General features: G+C 26.0%; 2 protein-coding genes across 2 annotated transcripts; both read left to right on the plus strand.

The window, feature by feature from the left end:
• Window positions 1-2,403: 2,403 nt before the first annotated feature.
• Window positions 2,404-3,693, plus strand: LOC145842461 (uroporphyrinogen-III synthase-like). Its single transcript, XM_082949913.1, has one exon. It carries the CDS (start codon window positions 2,424-2,426, stop codon window positions 3,177-3,179), a length of 756 nt encoding a protein of 251 aa, XP_082806039.1. The 5' UTR covers window positions 2,404-2,423; the 3' UTR covers window positions 3,180-3,693.
• Window positions 3,694-3,935: 242 nt separating this feature from the next.
• Window positions 3,936-18,510, plus strand: LOC145842267 (uncharacterized). Its single transcript, XM_082949688.1, has 18 exons — window positions 3,936-3,997; window positions 7,780-7,938; window positions 8,729-8,854; window positions 9,188-9,317; window positions 9,429-9,499; window positions 9,830-9,869; window positions 10,174-10,292; window positions 10,407-10,538; window positions 11,886-12,106; window positions 12,195-12,335; window positions 13,688-14,112; window positions 15,085-15,223; window positions 15,425-15,507; window positions 15,830-15,883; window positions 16,210-16,321; window positions 16,793-16,891; window positions 17,259-17,400; window positions 17,942-18,510. The coding sequence occupies exons 1-18, from the start codon at window positions 3,983-3,985 to the stop codon at window positions 18,077-18,079; spliced, it is 2,346 nt and encodes a 781-aa protein (XP_082805814.1). The 5' UTR covers window positions 3,936-3,982; the 3' UTR covers window positions 18,080-18,510.
• The last annotated feature ends 240 nt before the right edge of the window (window positions 18,511-18,750 follow it).

Here is an 18,750-nt window from a genome sequence, read left to right on the forward strand (position 1 = left end):
GTATCTGTGGTGTGTGACTCAATAACCAAAAGGTTTCTTTGTGCACCAGGTCCTAGGACCAAGTAGCATTTTGAGTGCTTTTTCTGTCGTTTAATAAACAATATTTGCATATTTGTACTTATCTATTATATATATTTTCAGAAACAAATCTATAAGCAGGGTTGACACAAAACCTGAAATCCTGGAAAAACCTGAAATTTGACAATTTCGGCTAAAAAACCTGTAAAAACCTTGATTTTTACAAGTTGATCTTGTTTTATAAAGTTTTATCTGAGCTATCAGACATTTTTAACAACTTAAAAAAATTCAAAGTAATTTTTGTGATATAAGGGATCAAAGTTGGTGACCTCAATAGGTTCCTAATGGAAGGCACAAACCAAAAACGCATAAAAAGACTATTACAGCAAAAATGTATCTTCTCCTTCATTTTTTCAATCAATATTCTTCAAGTTTTCACAGAAGGGAATTAACAAATTAATAAAAAAAAATTAATAAAAAAACCACCAATTTTTTTGTCTTTTTATGTAATTTTTTTAGTTTTTCAATATTTTAAAAGTTGCAACATTCAAAGTCTTTTAAACTATAAAAGGAAAATTTCTTGAAAATTTGAGGTCTCTTCTCGAAAAATGAAGGAGAAGATAGATTTTTAGTGATTTTTATAGTTTCTTAGAAAATTGACCTAAAAAAATTTGCTCTTCATACGTTTATATTAGAAACTTTTTACAAAAATAACAATATCTCAGAAGTTAAGTAATATTTTTTAATTCTATAAATGTCAACTTATAATTTTATATTAGAGTAAGTTAAAGAAGAGAATGAACAGTAGCTTAATAATACAATTGTTTTTTCTTTTTTGATATTTTTCCTTAATTTTTTTATAATTTTTACATGAATTATCTTAAATTTTTTCTGAACTTTAGTGGTAATCTTAATTGAGCTTGAATTGACTGACTGGAAATTATTTCTTAACTCAGTTTTTTTAATTATGTGGAAAACATGTCACTTTATAAACAACTACATTTACAACTTTCAAATCTTAATAAAGTTAGTACTCAGTATAATACTACCTTTTTTTTAATTCAATTAAACAAAAACCATTCTAGTTTTGTTAAGTTTGGCTCAAAGTTTAAAAGAATAATTGTTAATGATTTTTCATACACCAAATTATTCTATTAACTAGATTCTGAAATTTTCTCTGTGTTATTTTCTCTGGTGTTTTATTTTATAGCCAATTTTATTTTAAACATATTATTTGTTTTGAATTTAAGGCCATAGGAAGATAAGGGATTTTTTTTTACCAAAATTAACATTGTTCTTATTTAAAAATACGAACTGAAGCTATTTATAAAGAATATAAAATGTATATAACTTTTAGTTCATAGTAGTTGTGGTTAAAAGTTTTCAATAGAAATTTATTAACAAAAATTTTTTTATTGCTATTTGTTTCAGAAATTTTAACATCTTTTAAAAATATATATTCTTCTTTATTTTTAAGGTAGAGGATTCAAAATTTTAAGAAACATTACTAATATAGTTTTATAGACTATCGGAAAAAAATTATTAGATGAGAAAAAAAATATATTTTTCTATAAAAAAGCTTTGTTTTTAAGAATTAAGGAATTTTACTTGAAAAAGATTTTAATTTCAGTAATAGACTTACCATAAAAAGTTTAAAATGTTGTAGTAAATTATTAATGAAATTTTGGTTTATACTTTCCAAAAGGAACCTATTAAATTCGCAACTTATGTTGTTTATACCTTAAAAGTTACTATAAAAACTGTTAAGCGGATAAAACTATTTTTTAGCTCAGATAAAACTCTACAAAATAAATCAACTTGTAACATGCAAGTTGAACCCTTTATACCCTTATTAATCTTTAATGAGAGTTATAAGCAATTGCAAAGTGGTAAAATCTCAATAAAACTTTATAAAGGTTGCCACACACTCAAATGCCTCAGAATAATTCAGATTAGTTTGAACTTTTTTAGGAACTCAGGCTGATTCAGGTTTGTTTGATCTTTTTTGTTAGAAGTTTATTTTAAATTAGTTTTGATACATTTTAGAATCTCAAGCTTACTATTTATATATTAAAACCTCTTTTTTAAATAGAGTGTTTTCAAATATATAATGTATTTTTGATATTTTTAAGTTATTTTTGTTTATTTAAGATTGATTAATAGTTTTTTTTTTCAGTTTTTGGCAAACCAAAGTATTATAAATTTTTGTTAAATAATTGGAAATAAGCTATTAATAATTTTAGTTTATAAGTATTTTGTTTTTAGTCTTATACAAACTTGTTTCTAATGTAGTATTTTTTATACACTGTTTAATATTAAACATCAGAAATAGCATTTACAAATATATAGTTTACAAGATAGAAAAAAATCTTTTTATCAGCTACTTTGAGTAATTTTTTGTATTAATGTCTGATAAAAGAATAGTTTTGCTAAAAGATTCACCCGATAAAGATGACCCTTATGTCACAAGCCTCTCTCAGCTGATGGCTGTTGAATGCATACCCGTGCTGTGTTTCAATTACACCAACCAAGAACAACTACAAAACAGCCTGCAAGATGTATCCAAGTACAACGGAGTTATTTTCACAAGCAGGCGAGGAGTGCAGGCTGTGAAAAAAGCTTTCAAAACGGCGCTGCCTTGCTGGTCTGACGTGATGTGCTACACTGTTGGTGAGGCTACAAAGCGCGAAGCAGAAAAGCTCGGTTTCAACTGCAAAGGAGAAAAGAGCGGGACAGGTGCGGCACTCGCACGTATCATTGTTGGTGATAAGGATCATTTTGACTCCAGTAAAGAACTTTTGTTTATTTCTGGCGCCCTCAAAAGGCCTGAGTTGTCTAACATCATACTAGAGGCCAAGTTAGGATTAAAAGACGTGATTGCTTATGAAACAGTGTGTGACCCCAGCGCTGAATCAAAAATAAATCACTATGTGCACAACCATGGTGTTCCAGACTTCCTTGTGTTTTTTAGTCCTTCTGGTGTTGACTTCTGTCTTGACATTTGGAGAAAAATGTGGAAATTGAGTTCCAAGTTTTCTTCTGTTGTTTCAATTGGGCCTTCTACTACTGTGAAACTTGAAAGTGAAGGGATTAATGATGTTAAAACTGCTGAGTTCCCTAGTCCTAAGTATATATTTGATATGATAAAAAAAGAGTTATAGTTTTTATTTTTTAATATAGAGCTTAAGTGTTAACTTTTTAAATAATCAGTTTACAAGAAGACTAATATTTAAATAAATATTTATTTTTGCCAACATCAACAAAGTTGAGATGTATTGCGCCATCAATATTTAATTTAAAGCTTCATAACCAACAACAACATCTGAGACATTAGAAAAATAAACTTAACCTGCAAACTGTTGCTTCTGTACTTTTTACTTTAGCCTGCTTGGTCAAATCTCAAAAACATTATCCCGCAACTATACCTGTCTGATGAGAAATTGGTGTTGTTGTCTCGGATGTTGTAATTGTTGAACGTGTGGTGAAGTTCTCTATTTATTATACTTATTTTTACAGTTTTTTTATCTGTTAAAAACTTTTTTTTATGTTTTATTTTTATTTTTAATTTAAAACAATTTTGCCTATTTAAGATAATCTTTTAGTATGTCCATAAACAACTTAATGTTGTAGAAAAAATGTAACGAGTAGATAAAGTAGTGAAAGATTACAACAATACATAAGACAATTTAATTTTATCATTGTTATTTTATAATTAAAGAAATGTGTTAGTATAAAAATTTTTATAAACTTATTTTTAGTTTTGTAAATGTTATTTTTTATAGTACTATGTTTTTCATTTTATATGTGTCTTAGTCTATTTGTTAATCTAGTTAATCATACTTTAAAATGTATATTTTTTGAAATTAAAACTGTTAAAAAAGTAAATTCAAACTCTAAATACTGTTTAACCATTTTACAGATTTTTTATTTAAACTTAGTCTTTGTGGTATGAAAAAGATATAAGATGAGTATTGACAAGGTTAGTCTATTTTTCAAAAAATTACAATGATTTTTTTAAAATAAGCTGTTTCTTCTACAGTTTATAAGTTATATAATTCTTGAATAATTAGTCTTGTATATAAAGCTGTTATACGTTTTTAAATTAAACATTAGTGTTATTTTGAAAAAAAAAATTCATGTTGGTTATTATCACTGAACTACTAACATAAAGTAAAAAGTAAAATTGTTGTTTCATTTTTTTTTGAAATTTTTTTGTTCAACTTTGACAGTTACTTAAATTATATTTCAAGGCAAGAGTCTTTTTATAATGTTTAGAAAGCTCTTTCTTAAATAAAATCATGTCTAAGTAATTATTTGTTGGTCTTTTAAATCTAACTCTACGAGCACTATTCTTATTTGAGTTTTATTTATTGAAATATTACATGCCAAGCTAATTTAAGTATATATATTTGTTCTTTTAAATCATGTTATAGGCACTTTAATATATACTGATTTTTTACTTTCATTTGATTAGGTTTAAATTTTACCTTTAAATAAATTATCAGTGTTGGTTGGCTTAGTAGAGTTTACTAAAAATGGTGTTCTTAAGTATATTTACATTTAAAAAAAGAGCACAAGCTAAAAAGAAGTACTCAGGGTTGCCACACACTCAGGAAACTCAGGGAATCTCAGGGAATTTTCAAACTGTAGAAAATCTCAGGGAAAATCAGGGAATTTTAGCATTTTTCTTTTAACTCAGGGAAACTCAGGGAAGTTTTGATTTTTTCTCTAAATTTCAGGGAAGTTTTTGAAAATCTCAGGGAAATTTTTTTCTAGATCTAGAATGAGGTTTAGTTAATCCAGTTTCAATATTTTGTTCAAAAGTAGTAATTTTTATTATTTAAGTGGTTATTTAGAATTTTTTTAGCCTTGCGGCTAGTTCTTCAATATTCTTAGTATTAACATTGTAGTTTTTTAAGTTTTAAATTTATATTTACTTAAGTAAAATCAATCAAACAGTTTAGAGAAATGAAAGTTGTTGTTAACTTTTTTACAATAATGTTAAGCTTTTAAGTTTTATTTACTGCATTCAGAACAGTTGCTAGGAAAGACATACAAGTCATAATGAAGTTATTATGTATGAATTTAAGTGAGTTCTTCATGTGAAATTGTTATTATAGTATAATTAAATTTTGTCAATTAAAATGTCAAACAAATTAAACTTTATTCTTTTATGTAGAAAGTTAAGGGCATAGGGGGGGTAAACACCCTATTTTGGTTTTTGATCTTATTTTATATAGTTTTTGCTAAGCTAAAAAATGCTTTTTACAGATTTAAAAATTTCGAAATAGTTTTTGAGATATAGCCGGTCAAAGTCGGAGCCAATAATAGGTTCCTTATGGGAGGCACAAACTAAAACGGCAAAATTAGACTATTTCACTAAAAATCTATCTACTCCTACGTTTTTTGAGATAACTACCTTAAATTTTCAGGAAATGTTCCTTAATATATTTAGAAAATTCTGTTCTGACAGAAATTTCTTAATATATTAAGGAACATATCCTAAAAATTTGAGGTAGTTATCTCAAAAAACCTAGGAGAAGATAGATTTTTAGTATTTTCTAGTTATTTGCCGTTTTAGTTTGCGCCTCCCAAAAGGAACCTATTGTTGCCTCCGACTTTGACCGGCTATATCTCAAAAATTATTTTGAATATTTTAAATCTGAAAAAACCATCTTGTAGCTTAGTAAAAACTATATAAAACAAGATCAAAAACCAAAAAAAGTTGTTTACCCTCCCTATGCCCTTAACTAACAAGTTTACACAAAGTTGTGCAAAAATTTAGTTTTTAATTTTTAATTGGTTTAAACCTTTTAAGATTGAGTTTTTGAAAACAGTTTTTTTCATAAATTTAATGCAGAAGCATACACATACAACCTTCCTTTTATTATTAAAGAAGAAAAATGAGAATGAGGTATTAATAATTTGTGTTAGAAGAGAAATTTTTTTTTTAAGATTTGAAAAATACTCAGGGAAACTCAGGGAAATTTAAGGTTACTCAGGGAAATTTTTGGTCACTCAGGGAAGATTTTTTGGCTCAAAGAGTGGCAACCCTGAGTACTTTATAGTTTAAAATATATTTAAGTTAGAGCCAAATATATAGCTTTAAAAAACAAGTTGTTGACTTGTTCTTGACCTATTGAGTTCTTGACCTAATGTACAATTTTGAAATAACTCAAAGATCATTTTGATTAACATCATATTTGTTAACCATTTATTGCTGTTTTGAGAACTAATACCATAAATACAAGCGAGTATACTTTTTTGGACTAGGTGTCAGAAATGCATAAAAAATTTTGCGCAAAAATCTTTTTGCAAGATGTTACTTTTGCACAAGGGGTCATTTTTGCACAGCATTAGTTTAACACGGACTAAAACTTTTTATTGATTATGATAACTGTTACCCCTAATCCTTATCCTTTGTCAATAACTCTTTTTTCTTACCTATATATTTTCTTTATTTTTACTATACCTTTTACCCCTAACCCTTATCATTGGTTAGTAATTTGTATATATATATATATATATATAAATATATATAATAAGGTTAATGTTTAAACGTAAACACTTTCAACTGAGCCCACTTAAAGGGCTTTTAAATAATTTATTCAAATGGCGATTTTAAAAATTCTGGAACATATGTTTCACAAAGCTTTAATTTTTCATAAAGCTTTGATCATCAGCCAGTTAAATTCAAAATCAAAATATATATATATTTAGAGTAGGTGTCAAATTTGCATGAGTGTACAAAATTACATAAGGGGAAAAAATTGCACGAGGGCACAAAATTGCACAATAATACTTTTGCACTGATGGTCAATTTTGCCCAAAGACATTTTTGAACAAGTTGAAATTTTTTTAAATAATACTTGTTTTTTATTTATTTCTTTAACAGTTTTTGTTTTCCATTTTGTTTTTACTATAACTGTTACCACTAAGTCTTAACCTCAGTCGGTAACTTGTTTTTATTTTTATTTTCTAAATATTGTTTTATTTTTATAATAATTATTGTTTGTTTTTTATTTTACTTTTACTATCACTGTTACCCCATACCCTCGGTCGGTACCTTCTTTTTATTTCATATATTTTATTATTCAATTTTTAGTTTTTTTTTCTGTATTTTTTAATATCTTTCTTTCTGTTTTTTTTACTCTTGTGCAAAAATGACTCTCCGTGCAAAATTGTCACATGTGCGCAATTGACCCTCCATGCAAAATTGTCGTTGTGCAGTTTTGTCACCTTGTGCAAATTTGTCTCAGTGCAAAATTGACCCTTTGTGCAAATTTGTCTTCATGTAATTTTGACCCGTTCCCATACATTTACTCTCCGTGCAATACTGACTCATCTCGACTTTTTCAATAGTTGTTTTGCAGCTTGCATTATTGATGAAATATGTATATGATAAAAATAACCGTTCAAAAATATAGGTTTAATAGTTTGCTAATAAAAGATCCTAGTGAAGTAGCTTCACTGGAATATAAGTAAAAACAAATTATACAGTAATCTTCCTTTATTCTACCAACATATGTTTCTGTGTGTTAACGAATCAACACACTTCAACTGGGTTGTTAATGGGAAAGATAACTCATTTATCTTTCATTTATTTATTTCAATGAGTTATCTTTCCCATTAACAACCCAGTTGAAGTGTGTTGATTCGTTAACACACAGAAACATATGTTGGTACAATAAAGGAAGACTACTGTACAACTTGTTTTTATATAGATGAAAATAGTACTATTTTATAATAAATTCAAAACAGAACAACCTGGTGTACGAGACCATGGTCATGCTCGGCCACAAGTCCGAAGCGATCACCCCGATACAAAAAAATTCCGGAACTCACACGCACAAGTGGAAGGTGTACGTGAGAAACTCGACCATGATGAAAAACGTCAAGTTGGAACTCATCATTGATAAGGTTGACTTTTGATGTTTCGTATTTGAATGAAACATTAAAAAAGTTTGTTTTAAAAAGACATAGCTATGCTGTGAATGTATTATACAGTTTACTTGAGATATATGTGGAACTAGACTTTTTTTTGAATTAATTAATAGGTGTTTGTTTTGTTATGCAGTTTTAGTTATACAAACATGCATGTTAAGGTTTTTTTTTATTGATAAAAATTCAGTAAATAAAAATCACGTAGTACAGAAATTTCAGAAAATCTTTAAAAATGTGTGTCCTCTTCCAATAATTATGTGCACATTCATTTATATATTTTCATTTAAAAACAAGATTTAGAAGGGTTAATTATATTAATCAGCATTTATATATAAAGGTTGTTAAAAACTAGAAAATAACAGGTTAATTACAACAAAAAAGTATCTACATTTAAAAAAAAAATTTTTTTAAGTTTTGAAATTTCACTGTACATTTAGAGAACCACTATTGTACTTTATATGTAAAGTTTTAAAGCATAACAGATAAAAGATGTCTCGTCACACTTTTTTGTTTTGGTTATAAACTTTTTTGATACAGGTCAAATCTATTACAATTAGAGATAAATAAAATTTAAGAAATTAATACTCTTGATAAGTTTTGTTTTAGTAATAATTTTGATAAAAATTTGAATAAAAATGACCTATTTAAAGTTGTTTTAAACTCCTCAATAAATTTTATGCTCCTAAGTATATAAATTGTTTTGTTCAGACCGTTTGTGAAACTATATATGTTTAAAACTATTATTATTAAATTTTAAATTTTACAGGTGGTGTTTGTCATCCACGATTCTTACGATCCGAACGTGATCGAGAGGTTCAAACCGCCTTACGAAATCAAACAGACCGGATTCGCCGGTTTCGACGTGAAAATTATCATATTTTGGAGAAACAAGGTTTGAAGAGTTATTTGTGAAAATTAAATAACTTCTTTGAAAATAAACCTGATTGCTCTAATATGTCATAACTTACCATGTTAACTTTGTTGTGTATTATTACATTTTTTTTCTAACTTGTAGAAAGATTAATGTATAGTTTGTCTTAAAAACTCATTAATACTGTCCTAATGTTTTTCATATCTTTATTTTTTTTCTGATTTAAGTTTTCTAATGTATCAAAAATATTTAATGATTACAGTTACTGTTTTAGGCTTAAGCTATATAAAAATGATTGTTGAAAGAAAAATATTTTATCTAAGACTATATTTTAAAAATAATTAAAACGTACAGATCCAATCTGAGTTTATGTACAACTTGTTTCTGCACGTCGACTCGCACAGCAACAACGAACGGAACGAGCTGGTAACTTTCAACGAGCACCCCAACTCGTCTTTCAAAAAATACCTCAACAAAGCCGGAGGTGATTTCTCCTTACACACTTTTTGGTGAAGTCTTAAAGTTTTTAAAAAAATACATATGATTTTACTACTAATAATTTTTAAAAGAGTAAGTTTAAATTATTTCTATTTAGCTCGATTAAAAAATGGAGCTAAAAAAGTGCGGAAGGAAATTTCTAGTGACGACGATGTCAGGCGGAAAAAGGTTTGTTTTGAATATTATAAAAATTTAAATAAAATAGTAATTTTGTTATATTTTAAATGTTTTTATTATGTCACAAATTTATTCAGCAAACTAAGTTTCGCTCAAAGAGCTTGTGAAATAGATAATTAATATATAAATAAAATTTGTTCTTTCATAAAGTATAAATATTTAATTGTTTTCTAACAATCAAACCTATAATGTAATAATAACACTAATATTGAAAATTAAAAAAATATATACATCTTAGCTTCAAAAATAATTATTACTTAGTAAAACTAGGTTTGATAAACTTTTTTTTTAATTTTTTTTTATTAAGAATATTTTTTATAGAAAATTATGCATTTAGAGAAACAGATGAAAGAAATCAAAAGTAGTTTGTTTGAATATTTTGTATCAAAATATTTTATTTTAATTATTGACACAATGTTTTTGTATATAAGTTAGAAAAATCTAGTAATTATAATTTATAAAGTTGTACGATTAGTTAACTGATTTTATTTCAATATTTACAATATTTCAAAATTACTAGTACAAAAGAAACATATCTAATGTATATAATTCAAACTCGTACAATTAGAGGCTAGAAATATATTTATTAAAAATAGAGTTTCTTCTTGTTCAAGTAATTATTTATAGATTAATATTTTTACACGAAGAATTAATAACTTTTTCAGAATCAAAACATTCTAATTTGGAACAAAAAAGCTTAAAACCACTAGTACTAAAAAAGAAAGAAAAAGTCTACGAACATGAAAAATCATCTGAGAGAAGTTTATCTTCCAAAAAAGAAAAAGTAAGTACTTATTTACACTATTTAAGACTTTTTTTGCTTAATAGTTAAGCTTAATGGTTAGCAGTACGAAATTGTTGTATTTGTTTAATAATTTGTTGCAAAATAATCTTTCAGAAGAATTCAATTAAAGACAAGCCAAGTTTGAAGCAAAGAGAAAAGCATCCAAAGTCTACTTCAAATTCCACCATCAGTTCTAGCGATAAAAGCTTTAGTCAAAACAAAAAACCGATTCAACAAACTAAAAAGGTTTTGGTTTATTACTTAATGATAACTTTTGAAAATTAATCTTAAGCGTTTGAAGGCAACAAAAATTGTTTTCTTTTTGCAAAACTACTTGTCCATAAAAACTTAATGATCTTACTAAACCTGGGGTTGGTATTGATCAATAAAGTTAATGTTTTTGCAAGTTTAATTGATTATTAAACGTATACCTATAAAGCTATAATCTGAATACTTTTTTGAATACATTTTAATTTTTGAAATTCGTAGTGTTTCATTAAAAATCAAGAAGTAAACAAAATCTAGAACTTAAACTTAGAAATCAAGACCAACTTGGTTTTTAGTCTTAAATTCACACTCAAAATTTGTAAATATAGGTTAAGGGCATAGGGGGTTCCAACATTTTTTTACTAAAAATAACATTGAATCTTATATGAAAGCTTAACGAAGAAACTACAAGCCAGGTTTTATAAAATTAAAACATTATTTAACTTTTGTGATTTTGTGCTTTTTATATAAAGTTTCCGATACAAACGTATGGACCGCAAGTTTTTTGGGGTCATTTTTCTCAAAAATTAAAAAATCACTAAAAACCTATTTATCCTTCATTTTTTGAGACAGAGACCTCAAATTTACAGGAAACGTTCCTTTTATAGTTTAAAAGACTTTGAATGTTAGAATTTTAAAAATATAAAAAATAAAAATTTTAGATAAAAAAAAAACAAAAAAATAAGTGGTTTTTTTTCAATAAAAATTTTATTTTTCAAAATTAAAAAATTTCTACATTCAATCTTTTAAAAATTTAATAAGACACTTTCTGTGAAAATTTGAAGAAAATTGCTTAAAAAATTAAGGAGGAGAGAGATTTTTAGTGAAATGGCCTTTTTTTGCGTTTTTAGTTTGCGCCTTCCATCAACAACCTATTGAGGTCACCGACTTTGACTGCTCATATCACAAAAAATATTTTGATTATTTTGAAGCGTTTAAAAATGTCTTATAGCTCAGATAAAACTCTATAAAATAAGATCAACTTGTAAAAATCAAGGTGGACCCCCCTATGCCCTTAAGAAAAGTGAATATTAAAACTTACTGTGCACACTCATTAAAATACATTATACGCTGCACACTTATTGAAAGACTGTTTTTGAATGTTATAGATAAATAAAATATTAATTTAATTGAATATATGCTAAAATTAAGTAAGTTAATTTAAACTAAGGGTTTAAAGAACAAATAAAAACTAGTGATTCTTTTCACAATGTACTTTATGAATATAAATATATATGTTAATTACAAATAGAAATTAGTTTAAGTATTTTGGATAACTCCATGTAAAGAATTGTCATAAGAAGTAAATATGATTATTTTTTAAAGGTAAAAACGTTGAAAACTGTTGATCTATTTGGAGGCATGGATGCATCTATACCTAAAAAGACCAAGCAAAAGCAAGAAGTTAAGTCAACGAGCATCAAAAAAGACAGTACCATAAAGAACCACGATGTGAAGCGGGAAATTAAAAAGGAACACCCGTTTTATAAAAAAGAGAAGAGCTTGAAACATGACGACTTGAATGAGAAAATCAAAAAAGCAAAAAAGTAAGTTTAAAATTGCTCAGAACTAAGGTAAACTCGTAAGTTTTAATATAAATAAATTTTAATTAAAATTCATTGCAATTGTTTTCAGACTCGTGAAGAAAGAAGAACCAATTAAAACGAAGCATTCTTCGAAAACTCACAACACGTCTCGATCGAGTTCTGTTGCTTCGACTGCTTCCAGATCAAGTGTGAATAAAGCAAGCAGCAAGTCAACTAAAATACAGAAAACGTTCGTTTTATTTTCCTTATATGTAGCTCTACTATGGTTTACATTCAGTCGAAATAGCATTTTAGTGTATTTATTGCTTTATTTAGTAACTCTGTTACTGTTTACACTCAGTCTAACAAGGGGTTTTACAAAAGTTGTTGCTTTATTTAGACTAGCTTAGGTTTTCTATGTATTTAAAAAATATTATTTAATTAAACATGTTAACAAAAGTAGTTTACTTCAAGATTATTTTTTCAAAGAAAGAAAGTTGTTAATCCTGCGTAATAATAAAATAATTAGTAATTAAAAAAAATAAAACTTAAGAAACTAACACCTAGTTAAAGTAATAAAAAATAAGTTTCTCTATTTTTGATCTAGTTTTTTTATACAAAGATTGACAGCAACAATTATAAGTTGTCAAAAGATTTAAACAGGTTTTATTCGTAATTCAAAGACGTATCAAACTTATTGTTTTTTGATGAAAGTAAAAAATGATAATCAAAATTTTAAAATATGAATTTAGAAGTTTCATGAAAGTTAACGTGACTGTATTTATTTTAAAAGTATTTTAAAACTTGTGATATTTATCTACATGTTATGTATTAGTTTTATTTGACTAAGTCTTTTTAAATTTTAAAGTTATTTTATACTTATGTCAAGGTTTTTTATGTCAAAAATGTCTTGTTTTTAGCTTAACAGACTTATCAATCCATCAATGTTTCGTTGTACCGAATTTTATAAATAGTTCTGTTTATAATTTTTTAATTTACAAAATTTTGTTTTTTTTTAAATAGACAATTTTAATTAGTTTATATTAAAAATTTTAAGCTGGTTTATGAATGATGTTATAACACATTTAAAAAAAAGTATGATTATAAATCTATAATTAATCATTTGAAAGTTATTTTATTATGTTAAGTGCTTTGTTACATTATAATAAACTTACTTAATATAAAAATTCTGAAGTTTTCCGTTTAGCACTGTATATTTTTATATTAGGTAGTAAAAAACTGAGTTTTTTTTTAAGTGTTTTTTATTTTGTAATTCTTTGAACTAAAGAAACTATATGTTTCTTGAGTTCATAAAAAAACAGAATATGTAAAAATGTTATTAGCAATAAATTTTTTCGTTAGCTTTACTTAACTCTTCTCAAAGTTTAATTACAGCGAGTGTTAGTTACAATTTTAAAACACAGCAAAGTTAATTTTGCAATGAAAAAAAACATAAGATAGCGATTGAGAACTCTGCTGTTCTAATTTCTAAAATTAATTCAATTTAAATACTGCTAGTATAATTGCTTTAAATTTTTAGGCATTCAAATTTTTGAAATAATGTAAGATAACTCAAATCTAAACAATTATGATTCTAAACAGCGTGAAACCGAGCAAGAACGTTCAGCTGAAGAAGTCAACAAATGAACTCAAGTCTGGCACCTCCGGCAGCTTGAAGCTGAAGATCGTGAAACCGCAGCAGGAGAAGAAGAAGTATTCCGATTCGTCACTATCATCTTCCACCGACGACGACAGCGACTCCTACTCGAACCGTGTGAAAGCGCAAGGTCCGAGGCAAGTGAAGAAGATAGCCAGCAAGACGATGCCCCAGGTGGCAACGCAGCAGGAGCAGAAGAAGGACAAGAAGTTCACGTCGAAGGTGCGCGTCAACAAAAACCAGTCGACCGGAAACAACACGTCATCGTCGACTACTACGTCATCGGACTCCTCGTCGACCGATTCGTCGGATTCGGAAGCGAACGATGACGTCAGCAAACCTCAGCTCCCAGACCGACATCACTACAGAGGTATTATTATTTTGATCGAGTATTTGTACTTTAATAATACTACTTATGTATTAAAATAATTTAATGTTGAAAAACTTTTCTTGAAGATCTTTTCTTCAATTTCGACGAGGTTTTAAGCTTTATTTATTATAAAATAATTCTTCTACTGAAATTGGACATCAAAATAAAAGATCATTTGAAAATAGATTTATTATTGGTGTCATATTATAAGAATAAATATTGAATTTGATATTTTCAATTTTTCATAAAAATTTTCTTCTCAGGTAAAAATTAAATTTCATTACAAAATTAAAAGAAAACGTATATCAAAAATAACATAAAATACCATTTTAAATTGATAAGGTTAAGTTATTATGGAACGTATAAAATAGTATTTGATTATAGCTTACAAGCAGCGAATTCTAATATGCTAATGTTAAACTTGGTTGTAAAAAACTTGAACATTTTAGATAGTATTCAAAATAAATATCATCTTTTTTCGATAGCATTTCAGCTAATAAAACCTTTTTTTTTATTATAATTTTCAGCATAGGTAGTAAAAATTATGAAATTATATTTGTAATGATTAAAATTTGTTTTGAATAATAAGTTAAACTTGCTTATAAAATATAACCATAGTTAGTTTGTTAAAGATCTCAATATACTTCTGTAATGTTGTTGTTGTTGTTTTTTTATAATAAAAAGTAAAAATTTATTACTATTCAAATATAGTAGAAAACAATTTAAAAAGTGAATTTAAATTCAATTATAACCATTATTTTAACTTTTTAAAGTGTATTTTGTATTAGTTTTAATTAAGGCAAGTATAAATTTATATTTATTCCACGTTTATTCATATTTTGCAGGTTTGTAGATTTTTCAAGCAGCTATAAAGTGCAGTTATGTATTTAGTTTACATTTAGCTTAATTTCTAATTAGTTATAATTCTTAGATGTCTGAATTACGTTGACTTAACATGAGATATAATTTTAGACACAGAATTACATCAAAGAAGTTTGAAAATTGTTAAAAACGATGCAAACAAATCTTGCAGTAATTCTCCTGCCAGCGGTATTTCAATAAAAATAAAATTATCAGACATTAAAAATAACTCTTCACCTTTGCACAATAAGTTGGTTGTTTTTTATTATTATTTAAAAAAATAAATTGGTTTTTGAAGCTGTAAAATAACAAATTTTTTACAGCTAGGGAAACTTATTTTTCAAATAATTAAAAATTAGTGTCTTATACTTCATCTGAAGTTCTTAAAAGGTTATATAATAATTAACTTGATACAATTTTTATTAGCTTATCAAAATTTGTAAACTTGCAGAAATCAATTTCCAACAAAAACAAGTTCTCCTAGGACACAAATAAATAACTATAGAAATTCCAGCTCATCAAGTGATGAAAATGGTTTAAGTTGTTTACTAATATTATATTTGTAAATTTTATATATGGTATATTTAGTATAAAATATACAAACATAAGGAGTTACAGTTTTTGTTTTTTTATTAACATTGAGATTTATGTTAAACAAACTATTGATAATAATGTGGTTTTGTTTGTTACCATTAAGAATTTTTTTTTTTATTAAGAATACTTCGATTTCCATACTAAAAACCAGAAAATACATATTTTCAAAGTGTTTATTTTTTATCTATACAGCTTTTCAAAAATCGTGATAAAGTTTTAAAAAGTTTTGAAATATTTGTTTATAATATTAATTTTGTTACAGATTCTTCAGACTCGTCAGAAAATGCGGGCAGTCCAGTCTCGTGCAGTGGAAATAGTGAGTTTTTATTTAAGTAAAAAATTTTTGGGAAGTTCTATATATTAATAAATAATTATAAAATATTGGTTCTGTTTGCAATGTATTAATTCAAAAATTTTCGATTTTTATATGGATAAAATTTCTTTTTTTTTTCATTATTTGTTGCTTTTTCATTAACAATAACGTAATTAACATTTTAATAATTAGTAATTTGTTTAATGATTATTTTATTCGGGTTTATATAGTATTTCTGTTATTTTATTTAAAAACCTTACTCTAAATTTATCATAAGTAGATAGTTGAATTATTAGTTAGGTTTTGATCTTAATGAAGTTTATTGTCAGATGTTTCCCATGAGCATCAGAGTTTCGAAGGTGAAAATCAGGAATACATGTCTGTTGATTCTGCGCCCAATTCCAACAACTCATCCTTCGACCGAAAGGAAAGTATTAAAAGGTTTATAGAATAAACAATATTTTCATTAAAAAGCTTACAGCTATTAAAGAAGTCTTTAAGAACATATGGTTTTATTTTATACACTAGAATAATTGCTAAAAGTAAAGCTTTATATAAAGCAAAAATGAACTTTATTGATTAAAATTAAGCTAAATATGAAATCAAGATTGTTTATAATAGTGCCTTTATAAGGTCAATATACTTTTTTTTACAATTTTTAAGTCATATAACAATGTATTTAAAAATTAGAAAATATTTTTACAACAAGTTTTTATTAACTGTTAGTTATACGACGCATAAGTACTTACTTTACTAGCTGGTTTTTTGTTCTTAACTCAGATTAGATAGAAATGTTTCTAAAAATCTTTAGTATAAACAATAAAAGAAAAATATTTTGTCACACTTTGTTGCAAGTGTAAATATCTTACAAAATATAAATCAATAGTATAAGTAGTACATCTAATATTGCAGAAAATACCAATCCTCTTCAGATGAAAGTTTTGATTCAGATGATGAATTTATAAATAACAGTTTTCCATTCCCCGATAAACATTGCGTTAACTGTAGAAAGTATGTTCTGATTTTTTTTTCGTAATTAGTTTCTCAGAATCGAGTTTTATCTTATATAAACACAAATAATTACCTCGTTTCTTACAACTCTTGTTATATTTTTAAAGAAAATTATTATAAAAAATAAAGATTGCTCAATCACATATTTTATCATAAAACGTTTAAACAAAATAAGAAATAGCCAGTAATCAAAAATTGCTTTTAAAATATGATATAAAGAGTATATATATAACAAGTTTTAGAATTCATATGATATCTACTTATCAATTATTACCATTTATTTAGTATTTTAAAAGTATAATTCTTAACCAAACTTATATTGTGATACCTATATACAAAAACTATGTGAATTTACCAAACTTGATAGGAAATGCAAGAGAATGCACGTGAAAACATCAAAAGGCACGGAAGCGAAAACTTACCACATGATGACCGTGGACAAGTACACATTATTGAACTCATTGGTACAGAAAATTTCCACTTGCACGGACCATGAAAAAGTTAAAAAAGTAATTTATTCATATTAATTTTAACTTCACTTTAAGATAATAAACTTTGTTTTTTTAATTAAAACTAAGCTTTAAAAATACATAACATATTTTTTCTAATTTAGGTAAACTAAGAAACAGTTTAATTTTTTTTTGTTGATAATGCTTAAAACTTTCTAATAGTTCTTTATTAGAGTAACTATTTTATTAAACTACTTATATAATAACTGATTTAGATAACTAAATATAACAATAAAGTATAATGTTGTTAAACACCAATTTGCTTATTCACGTTGTTATATCAGCTTGTTAATTAAGTTGCTAAGTTTATTTTTTTGAAGTATTTTTTTTTATAAAAAAAAAATTGTAAACTAATTTTGTTAGAACTGTGTGCAAATATAAAGTGAGTTTTATATTTATGTATTTAGTTGTTATGTTTTTAGAATTATTTTTATGCATGTTTTTTTTGACAAATTAAGTCAACTGTAAATTTAAAATACTCAGGTACTTTAATTAAAGCTATTAAAAACATATGAATATAATATAATAAAAAACAAAACAGATACTGAACGTGGCGAAGAAGTGCGGGGTGCTGCACCCGATACAAGGCACGAACGAGAACCACTCTTCCATGCAGTTCGACATGTGCAATATTGAGGACAGGGGAATCAAAAAAATACAGAAGCTCCTCGAGTTATGACCTCAATTAACCCTCCTACCTTCAACAAGTGCAAGTTTCAATGTTTAGAAATGGTTATGAATTTACAAAAATGTAAAAAAATTTTAAATATTGATTATTTTCCTCATGGTAAAGTTTTTTGTATTTTAGCTGAGAATTTCTGTAAGCACAAACTTACGATGAAAGACTGATAAATGTTTAAAGTTGCTATTTCTGCTTGAAAGTATGTTTTTTATTAAACTAATGAAATGCACAGCCAAATTTTCAATTTAAAAATTGTTTTCCGTCTTCAAAAGAGAAAACTTAAATTTGATTTTGAAACTAGTTAATTGTTTATCTTATTTCCAATGTTTCGCTGCTTAAAACTTTAATTTGAAAAAAACCTAACAAAGTGTTTTTTTTGTTATTTTCTAACTTTTGTTCCGTTTATATTGTATTTTCTTTCTTTTACACAAATCACTTTTATTTCTGGTGTATAAACATTACTTTAATAATTGAGATAACTTAGTTTTATTTGTTTATTTTTTGTTAATGTAATAAGTAACTCTATGAACTATTTAGATGTAGTATTTACAACAAAAAGAATTTTTTTCAAACCTAGTGAAGTATTTTAAATATAAAAACAATAATAATTTACAATTAAAATAAATTTTTGTTTTTTTTACATCAAATTTTTCCTAGTAAAAAATATA

Source organism: Thalia democratica, chromosome 8, assembly GCF_965202585.1.
Source record: "Thalia democratica chromosome 8, ktThaDemo2.hap1.1, whole genome shotgun sequence".
Taxonomy (NCBI): Eukaryota; Metazoa; Chordata; class Thaliacea; order Salpida; family Salpidae; genus Thalia; species Thalia democratica.